This window comes from Cheilinus undulatus, linkage group 13, assembly GCF_018320785.1.
Source record: "Cheilinus undulatus linkage group 13, ASM1832078v1, whole genome shotgun sequence".
NCBI lineage: Eukaryota > Metazoa > Chordata > Actinopteri > Labriformes > Labridae > Cheilinus > Cheilinus undulatus.
The window spans coordinates 13444864-13460466 of record NC_054877.1 but is presented as its reverse complement, the minus strand read 5'-3'; the positions used below and the strand labels follow the sequence as shown (position 1 = coordinate 13460466).

Below are 15603 nucleotides of genomic sequence, written 5' to 3'. Positions count from 1 at the left end.
GCAAAATAGGTGGTGAAATAGGATTAAATAGTGTCAAAATGGATTAAAGAAGGCAAAGATGGGCTAAAAGTAGCAAAAAGAGCCAGATAAAGTGGTGAGAAGGGGTTACAAGAGGCCAAAAATAGGTAAAACATTAGTGAAATGCAGTCAAAATTGGCCAAAAAAGGACATAAGAAGTGGCAGAAAGGGTTAACAGAGGCAACAATTGGTGGAATGTGGCTAAAAAGGGGTCAAAAGTGGTAAAAGCAGGCAGAAAAGGTGATGAATAGTGTTTAAAAGTGGCAAAATTGCATAAAATGTCAAAATTGGGCAGAAAAAGGTGTTGAAATAGTATTTAAAAGCGGCAAAATAGGTTACAGGAGACAAAGAAGGGCTGTCCTGAGAAAAAGAGCCAAAAAAAGTGGTGAACAGAGGATACAAGAGGCAAAAATGGGCAAAACAAATAGTGAAATGTAATCAAAATTGGCCAAAATGGGCAATGAAAGTGGTGAAACCGGGCTACTAGTGGCAAAAATGGGCCAACAGAGGCAAAAATAGGTGGAATGTGGCTAAATGGGTCAAAAGTGATAAAAAGAGTTTAAAAGGGGCAAGATTGCTTAAAAATGGCAAAACTGGGCAGAAAAGGTGGTGAAATTAGGTTCAAAAATGTCAAAATGGGATAAAAGTGGCAAAAAGAAACAGAAAGTGGTGAAAAGGGGTAACATGAGGCAAAACAAATAGTGAAATGCAGTCAAAATTGTTCTTTTGCTGTGGTATTTGCTTCATTATTCGCCTTTCTTCTTCATTCTGAGACTGGTTTCATTAGTCTCTGTTCTGCCATTGGCTGAGTAGGTTTTTCTGCTCATGAGAAGTGAAATAGGTATACCTAATAAAGTGATCAGTGAGTGTACACTCTAGTGCAGTCATAAACAGAAGGGATTATTACTAAACTCAGTAAATGTTTTACATTTTCTCCTCATTAATGTGTTTTTAAGGGGAGGCTTTTGTTATCCAAATTAAAGGTCTGATGACAGATGGTGTTTCATGCCTCATACATCATACAGCCTTTGTGATCCGTTCTAATAGTTTATGGAAATAAATTACTATTACAGTGCTGTTCATAATATGGAGCAAACAAATTTGTGTTAAACTTAAGACAAAAGGCACAAATTATATTTTATTCACAGTCATCCCTCACTAAACAGAGAGTGTCATTTTAACATTTGCTTACTAGCCATGCTGTGTTTCAATATTCAACACTATCTACACCTAATCCAGCGGCTCACAGGAAAGCTCACAGCGGCCAAGTGTACACGAATTTAATAGGATAGAGAATAATGAAGTTCGTAGCTCACCCTTGCCCCCTTCTCGCCATTCGCCCCGGAGAATCCAGGGAAACCGTTGGAGCCCTGCAAGACAAGTAGAGAGAAAACACATTACAGAGCTGAAGAGTACACTATATGAAATAAGAGATGTCTACCACTTCCAGGAACAATGTGACAGTAGCTCAAGTGCAAATACCATTACTTCTTTTGTGCTGAACTGACCAGGGCTAATTAACAGGGAGGCCTAACATGAGTCTGGATTCCCTCAGAAGCCTTACTTTTAAGTCTGAAATGCAACCCAAAGGGAACATCTCCTTAGCATTTAGAGATCCTGAGACCCACAGGCAGGCAGAGGTGCTGTTATGTTGTTAGCACAGATTGGAAGCAAAATAGGATGATAAAAGTGCCATTTGAGAGCAAATAAAGACAAGGAGAAGGAAAGAGAAAATGCCCCTGATACCCATCAGCAATTCAGATATTAGACCCTTGAAATCTGTGCTGATTCAAACTAAAACTAGACATCTCACACTGCAGGAAAAAGAAGAGTATTATGTTGCATAATTCTATACAAATACAATGAGTGTTAAATATTTCTTTGTCTAGGCTGCAGTGCAAGGTCACGTCTGGGTGTTTTGAGTTGACTCATAAAATTCCATCTATGGTGCTCATTACTACTCACATGCATATGCATATGAGGCCCAGTACTGTGCGGCATAAGCAAGGGCACCATGATAAGTCGGCGTGGGTAGAATTGCAAGAAGTAAACAGGCTGACACTGTGCAGACAGAAGGGGATAGGAGATCTGTGCTGCCTAATTTGTGTTTCACAGAGGTGCCGTGATGGTAAACTGAAAAGAGAGCTGCTACTGGACAAGCCTGACTTGCGCCACAGAGATAAGACAATCCAGTGAAGCTTTTTGCAAACGGCATCCAGAATTAACGGTGTGGGAAAGCTGTTAACGGAGAGCGACGGGGTGAAGCAGCCAAAAACACAGCCAGCGGAGGGATTCATGCTTAGGATGATTGTTGGGGATAAAGGCTGCAAAATGTGCCAGGGCTTTGACCCTGAAACCAGCAATGAGGATGCACAAATCATATTTTATAACATGGATAAAAAAGTGTAGTGTGAAGAATAAGAATAATTCTGATATTTACTCATGACGGTTCTTCAGAGTTACAAAGTGCTTCACAAATGCATCACAAAACCTTTAACTGCATAAAGAGACCAGATATAATACATCAGAAAGAAAAACGAAGTGAAAATTCACTTGAAAATAAAAGCTTTTTCATATAAAAGAAATGTTTAAAGATGAGATTCAAATGCAGAGCAGTTAGCAAAAAGAATTTCATCTGGAAGGTCATTCCAGAGTTTGGGAGGCTAGACTGCAAATGCCTGACAAACCTTGAGGTCTTTGCGCACTTTGTTTTTAACCGCTTACATAAATATGACTCTTGGGAAAATTTGCCAGAAAGGAGTAATCAAAAGCAAAGATCATTTTGTTGTTCTTTCACCAAAAAAGAAATAAGAAATGCTGGTTCAAAAGCGATTCATGCATAGTACCATGAATCTGAATGAGGGTGCAACAAGCTTTCTGCTATAAAGGAGGAGGCTGGGGTGGAGGAGGTTAAGCTTTGCCAGCAGCAACAGTGTGGTGCATCAGCATTAATGCAAGCAGGGATTAGAGAGAAGCACTGTGAGCTGTGATTGGCTGTGGGAGACGGTCAGTTGATCACGGCTTGGCATATGACTACCATGTCCGATACGAGCTAATGCTAAGCTTCATTAAGTAAAGAACTGGCTGGGCCTTTAAGGCCAACGAGAGGGCCAAAGAACAAAAAGTTGGGATGTTGTATTAGTGTGAATACAACCACAATACAGTGATATGCAAATACTTCTCAGTCTATATTCAGTTGAAAACAGCACAATGTTGAAACTGTTAACTATATTATGGTTTTTTTTAATGCTTTTTATTATTTTCAGATGGAGAAAGACAAGTTGTGTAACTGGCAATGTACGATTCATAAGCATAACTGAAGTTAAATAAATGAAGCAGATAGTAAAATTTACAGAAATAGAATCTCATATGGTGAAACCTCCCCTAGCTCCCATTCATTCAGAGTTCTCAAGCGAGATCAGAGGGGTATTTTAAGTACTACGCAGTGTTTGTTTTCCAATCAAAAGTATATTGGCCTTTCAGCAGTGTGCTTTTGAGATGTGAAGGTAGTATTATGTTTTTTGGAGATCGGCACACACTCTGAATTTGATGCCTACGAATTATTCCAGAAAATTCAGGATAGGGGCAATAAAAGACTACTGTGTGGAAGTGTGGAGTACTGAAAAATACCCGGAACATTCCACAGGAAGTCAATTAATTGGTTGGTAAACTGGTTAGCAAGCTTTCTGACATGATGGAAGCCACAAATTACATTACTATAACAAAGGAGGGCAAAGCAGCAAATTTGAATAAAGGTTGTTATCTGGATTAACTTTTAATGGAAAAACTGGAGTTAATCTGCAAATTGAGGTTACCATGCAATATTAATTTTGGGGGCAGAAGACGGAAGCTTGCACACAGAAGGTCAACGTGTAAGAGTCATTGTTCGCCACTGCTAAAGCTTATGTTCTTGTTGTTTTTTGGTTGGACCAGTTGGCTGTTTTCTATCAGAATTAAGTGATTCACCGTGATCTAATTTGACCTCTATGTCAGGGGTCATCAACTACATTTGTACAAGGGTGTACAAGGGGTATTTTGGCCCAGTAAACATATAATTGTTTAATTATTTTTTTCCCCTTCAAAAATGTAAATTTTCTGTCTTTGGCAGTGAGATCAGTGCCAATCCCCTAAACTGCAGCTGCCACTAGGGGGCGATTGTGATATTTTGGATATATATTTCTGGGGCTGGCATGTTGTCATCACTGGGTTTGGTGCTAAAATGTTGCGTTGTTATTGGTGGGGAAACGGTCAGGAAACCAGTCTATTGGTGATTCTCTGGAAGGAAAAATTGAACTCTCAGATTGCCTGAAAGTGAAAAATTGACATGGAAAACAGCTGCTTTAATGAAGAACGAATTCATGAGTATGTCTTTGTCATACATCATATTCACTATTAATGACTGATGGGTGGATTTCTGTAAAATCGATCAAACATTAAGCCAACTCTTAAAGCCTATTGGGATTTTTGAAATAACATACCCTAAGTACCACTACATATTTTTCCTCTCCACATTTTCTTATCTTAAAAATCTTTTGGGGGCCAGATAGGAAACTGTGGCGGGCCTGATGTGGACCCTGGGCCACCAGTTGATGATCACTGCTCTGTGTTAACAGATTAAAAGCTTAGGAAGTAGAAGCTTAATGCCCACTTCAGCAATCCCCCTGTGGATCTTTCTGTAGATTTGTAAGCAGTTGTTGAGAAAAAAATCTAATCTATCTAAATTTTGGAGGTAGAAATCGTAATAAATGGTTGTTTTGGAAGTCTTCTCTTAAGCTCCTCCTCTGACAACTACCCTAAAAAACTAATCCATCTTCCTCTTGATGTTCTGGTTTCCTTTTGTAGCTCATATGGAAACACCAGTGCTAATTTCAGTCTTTTTCATAACTTCTCACACAAGATTCAACTTGGATTAGCTGTCATGATTTCAATATACAGCATATTTATCTCTCTTTCTTTAAAAGAAAACTCCTTAAAGCAGGCTCAGAAAACACTAGCACTGTTTATTGAAAGCCAGAGTCAGGATGCCTTTATCATCTCTCCAGGAACTCCTGAAGCATAGAGTCTAAAAAGTTGATCTGATCTCATGCACCTCTGGGAACCTCTTCAGGCAGCATTTGTTTAAAATTATTTATGAGCTCAAACGGAGGGATGTGTTTTTGTTTACTTTAAATAAATATTTATTGCACTTTATTCACTAGAAAAGTTTTATTCCAGCGCAAAAACATCCAGTAATTAAAAGAAGTGGTACAACTACTTGTAAATACCATAAAGGTTAGGGTGTATTGGATTTCTGTCCGTGTATCTCATTTCCCTGCGTCTCTCCCACTTTGTGTAATTTGTCCGGAGCTCTTATTAATCTGCGTGCCATGCTGAGCTCAGACCCTGCTGACAGTAACAGACAGAGCGGGATGCTGCGAGGGTAGGTGTATCTGGGCCGTCATATCAGTGCCAAGCTGTCAGTGCTGACAGCAGCAGTGGGGAAGCAGCTGCAGCAGCACATCTCGATAGTGGAGATGAGGCACAGTGGTCAGCGCTACGGAGCAAGGAAAGCCAGGCTGTTAGATAATGCCTGGAAGAGTTTAAGAAGGGCAGACAGATGATGAGTGCAGCAGGTGACTGTGCTGCTTAGACTCTCCGTACGGGCCAGGGCAGGAGTACAGGAGGTGTCTGCTTGAGTTTGTGTTGGTGAGAGGAGGGGTTATTCAGCAGGTCAGCAGAATGGAGAGAGAGAGCATGGAGAGATATGAGCGGATGTTTATCAAAAAGACATGGACAGAATCAATAATAGGGACGGGGCTAAACTTGGATGGATTGCCCTAAATCATGGGGTACAATCATCAAATGACAAATATTATCTTTATTAACAGATAAAGAGCGCTCTAAACAGATTTCCCTGTCAATTTGACTCAGTGTCAACACTTCATGGCTCTCACTGATGGCATGAAAGACTGTAACATGAAAAAGAAGTTAATCATCTAAAGAAAAAGTTGACAGCAGAATTAAAGAAGAAGAGGACAGCAGGATAAAGTCAGACAGCAGCAGTAGTTCGGAGATGAAGCGTGATAAAAGGTAAGAACTGACACCATGATTGCTAAGAATAAATACATCAGTCCTGCACTGTAGCAGCTAAGTGGTGTTTAAGAGTCCTCAACTACCCAGATATCAGAATACATTCCATCAGTGGTTCTCAACTGGTGGGTCAGGACCCAAAAGTGAGTCGCAAAGCTCTTTTTAGTGGGTCGTCAATGTACGCCAAGGAAAAAAACTGTGTCTATGGAAGCCCTAGGTGGACATACAGTAATTTCTTACATCTATTTTCTTTTAGGTTTTCCTATGATTACGAGGAAAATTCAGCATTTTTCTCAAGATTCTAACTATTTATCTCCCTTTTGGTGGTTATCTGGTTTACCCAAGATAACAAAGAAATTATCTGAGAAATTACCAAACTTCAGTGCTATCTCAGGAGAATGGAGTAAAATTAGATGTATGCAAATCAGCATGTAAATCCCTCTGTAATGCTAACATGTTTATTTTGTCCTGTCTCTTTGTTAAATAAGTTTTTTTTTATTTAGAGTCCTAACATCAACATTTTTCAAAATAAGTGTTCTTATGTCTTCATGGTGTAATGGTAGCCAAGAATACTGATTAACCACTGACTACTGATATGATAGTTTTTTGTTTTGAATATGGGTCATGATTTCTCTTAAGGAGGAGGTGGACTGTCCTGATGCCTGACCAGTTGAGAACCACTATGTTACATGGTCATCTTGAAACAGAACAATCTTCACAGAAAACTCATGTTGTGGCCATATATTGTATTGTATTGTATGTAAGGTTGTGAAAAGGTAAAAAAAAATTCAATCACGATTGACCAGAATTTCTGCCATTAATTGTGATTAATTACACTTTTGTTAATGGCATTTTAAAATTCCACTATTTCTCACTTTAAAAATATTTTTGGGCCATTTGGATTTTGTCTCTAACTTAAGTTAACTGACTTCCTGTTTGGAAACAGACCTGCTTTTAAAGGGAGATTGAAGATAATGATATGAAATTAACCATGAAAAAAGGAGCTTGTCAGGGACTGAAAAGGGAATAACAAAAAATAAAAAAAGTAAATGTTTGATTATACAAGGAACAGATGACTCCTGACTTGCCCACTCAGCTGTCTGTGGGTTTTAAAGTGAAATGAGACATTAAAGATCAGTGGGGACTTTTTTTAGATCACTGTGGCTGCAGGGAGACGCTGGCATGGTTTAACCAAAGTGTGTTGAAATGAAGAATAAACCACAAGATTAATCAGGACTTTTGCACTAACTGTGGATCTTAATAAATTGCAATTACTAGATCAGCCTTGACAGCCCTACTTGTATCGTATCATATAGTAAGGTTATGTATTTATTCCTTATTGATGTCTGATCATATTGTGCTGTATCATGATGGTTCATATTGTAATGGTGTGATATTGTATTTTATTGTATTGCTTGTCATTTATTATTGTATCATACTGCACTGAAATAAATCATGATGTATAGCTTTATAGTATAGAATGAATTATTGCTTCTGTTATTTGAACAACACATGAGATGAGGAACCTAAAAATAACAGCATATTAAATGCAATATTGGGGGAAAATTTGCAATTAGCTTATTTTTGCAAATCCTTCAGCCCTAATCATAATATATTTATTTCTGTAATATTGTAATGTATTGCCATGTACAGCCTTGTAATTCCATTGTATTGTATCATAATGCATTGTGCTGAACTGTATTATATTATATGGTATTGTATCTTATAGTGCTGTAACGTGTCTTGAGTTATCCTTCCACTTCTGCCTTTAATCAGTATACTGTTAATATGTACATATGTAATTGCATTAGACAGTATATCAAACATTAGATAGACACTGACACTTTGTTTATTTGTATTTAAACTGTCTTGTTGGAATTTTTAGCTTTTGCTATCCTTACTCTTTGGAAGAAGTGACCTTATTTAGACAACAGGGCAGATATGCATTGTTACAACTCTATCCTTATTTACGGGCAGCTGTAGTAACGACCTGTCAGTCGAAGGCTACAAACCTTATTAATCCTCCCATTGGCTCTATATGGAACCAGATTTTATCAAATATGAACAACTGAGACATTAAAATAGCTAGCAAAAGAATAGACAATGTAAAAAGTTGAGAGACAAAGTAAGGTCATTTTTCCATCTGGTAACATACAGTTTGGCTTTCCCACTACAGTCAGTGAGAAAATTAGTAGATTTATGACACTAATTCTCTTTGTCTTTATTTTTCTGTACAGTCATTGAAATATTTAGAGGACCCTAAACACTACCATGCAGCATAATTACAGAACAATATAAATGTGGACAACTTGGGCTGATTTGACACACAAATATATGCCCTTCTCTTTAAGCAGCAGAGGGCGCTATCTGCTTTTGGCTTCTTGTGTTCAATATCAGCTTTTTTTTTATTTTTTTATAAGCAACTATTCAACCTCAAAATTAAAAAGTTAAACTTCTTTTTAAGAATAAGACATTAGAAATTGATATTTGGGTTTGAAATAAAATAACTAATTTTATTCATAAACTGACATTAATCACATGCCTTCATTAAAGAGTAGAATAAGGAATAACATAAATCATACAGTTAACACAGTCTTGTGACGTGTATCATGTTGTAAAGTGATGAAGTAAATAAACACAGAGATTATTTTTCATTTTTTCACATTAGGCATTGACAAATATTTCCTCTGTGGCACTGCCCTTGACAAAGACACTACACATCTAAAGCTGACCCTGACCTCTGACCTCCCTGTGGAAGTAAAGCTTAGCAAAGTGCCGCTTTCTCCGCATTGATCAGCGTATTTATTACGACTCTCGTCACATACCTTGGGGCCTTGTCTGCCAGGGTACCCAGGCAATCCAGGGACTCCAAGTTTTCCCTGCAAAGAAAAACGAGCAAAGACAAACAAAACAGAGATGATGAATTCTCTTTGTATTGCCTGAGACATCGTTGCTGAAAGCAGTAAAGTTCACTGAAGCGTTGCAAAAAGCAATAAACATATAACCAGAAAGTTTTACTTCCAGAGAGGGACATTTTTTCATGCAATGTTTATGAACATGACATCATTTGAGCCGAGGCTTTTCTGCTCAAATGGGAGTTCACTTTGGTCCATTTTGGTGCTTTTAGATGGTCATTAAAAAGTACAAGATTCCTGATGTAACAACCCTGTGTAATTTGAATCCAAAGTCAAGTCATAAATTTGTATTTTTTCATCATGCCTCCAACACCTTGGACTCCAGTGCTTGTGAAATGAACTCTTTCTGAGCTGTTGCATTAATTTCCAACAAATGAGGATTAGGATGTCAGTAAAATGTCAGTTTTATCACTAAAAGTGAATTAAATTGTTTGTGCCAGCTAAAGTTAACTTTGCAGCTTGGCAAACAGTAACAGCAAAAGAGTACAAATACTAAAAACAATGCTGAACAAGTTCAGCTTTTGTTTGATTTTCAGTATTTTCCCATCAATTGCTGCTAACATCAAAATCCCCCCATGTTTAAGATGATAGATATGCCCCTTCTATGGAGAAATTCAATCCAGAAAGTGGAATGATGTAAGCAGATAAACAGTACAAACACTGTTCATTTTGTACGACTCTGGTGAAGCATTCCAATATTTTAAATCTCTTCAGAGTCATCACTCATATTCCAGTGCTTTAATCTGAAGTGTTGATATCTTCATGTAACCTTTAATACTAATTTGTTAAGAGTACAACCACTGCAGCAACATGGAGAAAGATATTCAGCAGAGAGATCAAAGCTCTGGAGAGAAATCTTGACAACATGAGCCAATTAAATGAGACCGTTGTAGAGCTGAGAGAAGGAGAAAATCTGAAGTTCACGATGGCTACAGAACAGCAGCAGACATGTTTCCTCAAAGTGAAATATCATTAAAGGTACAATATGTTGATTTTTCACACTGAAATACTTTAAAATGAGTGCACATAGAAATTCTCAGCTTTTATAGTAAAAAAGAAGTCATAAAATGTTTATTGTTGCAACTGAAAAGCTTAATGTTTTGTGAAAGACCGCTACCCAAGAGCCCGTGTCCACAGTCATGATTTTTGTACTTTAAGCACATATTTTGGTAACTTTATTTTAGTGGGCCATAATACCACGTAATTTTCTAGTAATGTGTGTAATTATCAAGTAATTTTTCTAAGAAAAAGGTGGTAATTACATTGTATTAGGTTAGCATTTTACCAAGTTATTACTTGATAATATTAAGGAAGTATTTACCTAGTAATAATGTATTTATTATCAAGTAATTCCTCGTAATGTTGTGGCAGATCCCTGGTAATTCAGCATATTACCCTAACCCTAACCCTCTCAATAAAGGGGGGGTGTCACTTTGGACAGCCAGTTGGTCAATCTGCCCAAGGATGTAGTTACAAAAGAGTAGAGAAGCACCGACTGTGAAAGTCAGGGCTCATGCAAATATCAATGTTATTTTTAACATCATTTTTTACATTTTATGTCATGTTTGACCATGAAAACAGATCAGAACTTGTCAAGAAGATGACTTCTCCTGCCTTGAAAAAAATCAAGCCTATAGCATTAGTTCAGGCAGGCTACAGAGTCGAGCACTGCCATATGACCGAGATCAGCTGATCTCACGCAAGTCCTCATCAGCTGACAACCACAAATCATGCGTGTTTCTTAACAAAGTGGTCCTGACTAAACTCAGCAGTTAGGGGACGTAGATGCCAGCATTAAATTGACTAACACAACAAATGAGCATCTGCAACTGGCACCTGTTTATCCAGCATTATTTGCCAATGGCAGATGTTTGTCTACAGGGCCAATTCTTGGTGATTGTTTAACAGATACATAGGTGCAGCTGTGACAAAAAGTAAACCACTGTTTTCATTCCATGGATGAATTTCAAATTACTTGGGAGAAAAGCTGTTAAAAAATTCCTTCTTGGTTCATGCTGCAGCTACTTGCATAGCAGTCTGGAACCCCTTCTTCTTCTTGCCTCTACTGTAATCTTCTGTTTCTGTTTTGATTAACAGCTCACTAGTGGCAGATCTGGCACTGTGCTGACCTTGAATATGGAACTAAAAGATAACTTGATCTCTTGTTTTTAAACCAGAATCAGCCCAGGCAGCAGAGCAGGCAGTATCTCATCATAAGTGAGCATTCAATTAGCTGTAATTCAACCTTATAACCCTATAAAACATTCTAATTACATTTGTGTCTAATTATCCTGCATAATTAACTTCAGCCTGAACTCCAGGATGTCAATAGAACATATTAATCAAATAGTAAATCCTCCTGCTCTTGTGACAATTTACCTTCTCTCCAGCTAATCCGATGGGACCAGCCTCTCCACCAGGTCCTGCCTTGCCCTTGGGGCCCTCAGGACCGTCCTCTCCTCTGGGTCCTTGCACGCCAGCCTCACCCTTGATGCAAAAGAAAACAAGGAGAAAAAAAGGAGTGTTATTGTCTTTACTGCTCTGTGGCATCAGTCCCTGCTCGCATCAGTATTCTCAAGCAGAGACAGTGACTCACCTTGTCACCCTTGAGACCCATGTCACCTTTGAAGCCGGGGAATCCATCCTCTCCCTGAAGATGAAAGAGATGAAAGGCGTCATTGTTTAGAGCTGAGCGTTTTATCAAGTATCAAAGAGGCAAAATGGATCAATTCGGTGAAAAGTTTGCATCTAAAAATATTTTAAAGGACATAAAAGTGGAGTACTGATAGACAGCTTAGGTGACAAAAACATGCCAAAGTTTGTCTTTGCTGTTCTGGATGTCAGAAGTAGAAAGGCTATCCAGGAAAGTTTAATACTGACACCTAGTGGCCATCTGAATGAAGCATTTGCAGTCACAAAGCTATACCTCACTGTCTCTCCTTTCCTTAGTGTTGATTTACTGACATCTGGTGGTTAAAAACCAGAATACACTTTCCTCCTTTCCAAAGCACCAATAATTCTTGTCTTCTGATGCTAATTTTCTGACACTTGAAACAACAAATAAAATCAAATACAATATAACAAACATGATGTGCATATTGTGTAAGTTTGGACTGAAGAAAAATCAGTCCCATGTGATTCAAATTAAGACAGAAGTAAGATGATGAGCTTAAATTTCCTGAGAGCTCAGAGGAAAATCAATTCTGTGGCAGTGAGGGTTGCAAAAGTCTCAGCTCAACCACAGCAGTCCAAGAAAACAATAGAAACAGATCAGCGTCCCCTGACACCGCCTCATTCTGGGTTAATGTTCCACAGCCCATTACAGCTCAGTGGCATGAGGACTTAACTGCCAGCCTGATTGGCCTTTTAGGAGTTTTTCCACTCGCTGGCTTCCAAAAAAAGAGCCTCATTTTAGACAACTTATTACTCTGAAGGCCCAGTCTGTGGAGGAATGACATCTGTCAATCACGCAGAGAAACAACAGAGACTGAGGACGTGTTTACCTTTTCTCCTTTGCCTCCTTTAAGGCCTCTAATTCCCTCAGCACCCTGAAGAGAGAGAGAGAGAGGGGGAAAAAGTCAGGATGAAAAACAGGGGAAAATGGAAATGAAGCATAGTGGTACCGAATGACTAAGTAAGCACTTACTTTCACACCACGAGGCCCAGGGTAGCCGATGGATCCCATAGGACCGGGATGCCCCTAAAAGATTGCAAACAGTTTCATGGGATTATTGAGGTAAAAAATAAGCACGCATTAAGATGTCAGCTTAAGAGTCTTGGCTGTATTATATAGGTTGAGTGGAGATTTCTCTAGTTAAGAGTCATTTCCAAAGGTTTAAAAAACATTTTCCAGACAGTACATGTTACTGTTTTAGTTGTAAAACTAAAACTGGTTTAAAGAATATGGTCTTTTTGCCATCTTTTTCAATGAATCAAACCACAAGGTAATCAGGAAATCAAAGAAATCACATAAGCCACACTTGGAGGTGAGAGTTCCTACTTTGGCTCTTTTTTAAGACAGCTTAAAAGAATTATGTAAATGATTTGGCTGATTTTAACCTCAAAGTGCAGGAACGTTACGTATGTTTATAAAATTCTCTTCAATGCGACTGGTACTTTTTGCTTCAGGAGCACTCTCTGCTGTCTCAGTTGGGGCCCCTGCAGACTTGCATGTTGCAGTGTTAATTTAACTAAAAACATGACTAAAAATGTTTGTCATCCACCTGTATCTATGAGAAAAACAGGGCCATAATGAACTAAAAATAGATCTTTGATGATAAAATCTATCATAACAGAACACCCAAACTTTATATCTAGTTTTGTTAGTTAAAAATATGAATCTAGTGTTGAAATCTGCGAGGAAAACAGCAGGATAAAACATAGTTAAAAATATAGGGGGCTCAAGATCGTTTCAGGATAATGATTATGAGTTAAAGATAAATAAAACATCATCATGATGTGTTTAAATGCAACTTCAAGAAAATAAATTGAGGTTTTCATGAAAAATGTGAATAAATTTAGTATTTTTTTTAAAGGGATGTGCCTCATTTCCCAGTTGAAACAAGATTTTTACATTTATATTAAATTTACAGTTTGGAAAAAATGTAATGACTTTTTATTGACTTAAACTGGAAAAAATGTTTTGGAAGTTTTGCTGACTGTATCTAGACTAAAAGTTAATAAAGGAAAATGTGACTAAAAATACTGAACATTTAAATTTAAAGACCAAGACTAAATCTATAATAGGTAACGAAATAAACATTTGTGTCCTGTGTCTTGTTGCCAGTCTAGAACGTCCTGTCCCTGTGCTATGCCGATTTGTAATAACTTAAGCTAAAATAGCTAAACATGAGTTTTTCTTTTAAGACAAATGTAATATTTATCCATATGATAAGGTTGTGAGAATCTCAGAAATCTGTATCAAACATTTCTGTGACAATACCTTTGAGTTATTAGGGGGTTTTAGGCACTTATGCTTTGCCAGCTAATGTCATAGCTCCACTATTGATCTCTGTGGTGTAGCTTTGTTTCTGTGTACTAACATTAAGGTCATTACAACAAGAGTGGCTGTAGGAGACCTAGCATGCTTCTGTTGTTGTCTAGTACATATTTAATGTCCATGTTTTATATTTTGGCAAGTCAGTGCAATGCTGTTTCTGTTCATTTTTGGAGCTCATTACTACAAGAGTGGATTAAAGGACCTAATATACTTCTGTTGTCAGCAGAATAAATGGTGTGCTCGTTTCAGAACTAAAACTTTATGCATCACCAAACACAAGAGAGAGTATCCAACCACTAAACTAGTGCTGCTCAGTTCTGACTGGCTTGAGAAAAGTAGCATATTTATTTTATTAAAGGACATAGCACAGATGCAGTGATTAATAACATCTTACAAGACTGTTAATAGTTTATTTTCATTTTTGGCCCATGAAACGATGACTAATAAACATAATTCTGTTTTAAAAGAGGCATAATAAAATAATTTTCCTGAGGTACCATGATGAATAATTATCACAAAGTGTTGGTTTGTTTTTTTGATTATAATGCGGCAGCTTAAATATAAATAATATGATGTTTTTCTGAATGTTAAAGCACATCCTGTATATTTTCTAAATGTGTAATTTATTGTATCTTGTGAAACCACATTATTGTGAAACCACATTTGGCGTGTCAGGTTAGTCATTTTACATGTTTGAAAAAAAAAAAATGAATAACTCAAAAAGCCCTCCCCTTCCCTCTACGTCACCACCACACATCTAGCGCCCCCTGGCTACCAGGGATTAAAGACCCGAGCTTTAAAGTCTTAGCTGATAAAATGCACAACTCTAATCTTTGTAAAGTCTGCTTGAAGTAGCTTTTCCTCCCTGCAGTAAAACATTTAATCAGTTGTTTCAACTATAAAACCTTTCTCATCTACAAATGAAACTACATTATACTTACAACTGTTCCTTTCTCTCCTGGAGGACCTTCTTTTCCTGGGTGTCCCTATGAAGAAAGGCAACCATGTTTAGCTTAGTAACATCCTTTGAGTTGAAGATCTGTTTAAAACAAGATTTAAAATGTGTTACATACAGGAGGGCCATCAGCACCATTGAGGCCAGCCAAACCCTGTTTCCCTTGAGGTCCCTACAAAGAGAAAGAAATGGATGAACAGAGAGACAATAGACAAATAAATGCATAAATAAAACAGTCCATCTGCTTCAAATATTATAAAATATCCACAAAATCACAATCAGAATATTTCCAGTCAGATAAAATAAGTGCATAAGCAGGTTTAGAGTCATATGTATGCATGTGTCTGTGTGTTAGCGTGCATTTCTGTGTGTCGAAGCCTTCAGAGAAGCCAGTAAAAGCCGACTATAACCTCAGACAGCAGTGTTTCTGCAGAATCACTTATGAGTCTTGACTGAAGCGCTCACTTATCGATGCAGCAGAGTTGTGGTGAGAGGCCTAAAGTGTGATTGACTTACTTTTTCACCAGGAGGACCGATCGGACCCTGAGGACCAATGAGACCCTGAAAGAAAATGAAAAAAAGGTGCATTGTTAGAGAAGTCGGCCAAATCCTGCCTTTTTCCATCAAATAATTTAACTCAATAATGA

At 37.7% G+C, this 15603-nt stretch overlaps 1 protein-coding gene across 2 annotated transcripts in view; it reads right to left on the bottom strand.

The window, feature by feature from the left end:
* The window catches only part of LOC121520793 (collagen alpha-1(XI) chain-like), a 162556-nt gene that overhangs the window by 76493 nt on the left and 70460 nt on the right, over nucleotides 1–15603 (bottom strand). For both annotated transcript variants that reach the window (XM_041804410.1, XM_041804412.1), the window contains exons 24-32: nucleotides 15473–15517; nucleotides 15075–15128; nucleotides 14943–14987; nucleotides 12649–12702; nucleotides 12506–12550; nucleotides 11599–11652; nucleotides 11382–11489; nucleotides 8913–8966; nucleotides 1335–1388 (exon numbers count right to left, since the gene is read on the bottom strand). In XM_041804410.1, coding sequence (XP_041660344.1) covers nucleotides 1335–1388; nucleotides 8913–8966; nucleotides 11382–11489; nucleotides 11599–11652; nucleotides 12506–12550; nucleotides 12649–12702; nucleotides 14943–14987; nucleotides 15075–15128; nucleotides 15473–15517 — 513 coding nt within the window. The remainder of the gene's footprint in view (nucleotides 1–1334; nucleotides 1389–8912; nucleotides 8967–11381; nucleotides 11490–11598; nucleotides 11653–12505; nucleotides 12551–12648; nucleotides 12703–14942; nucleotides 14988–15074; nucleotides 15129–15472; nucleotides 15518–15603) is intronic.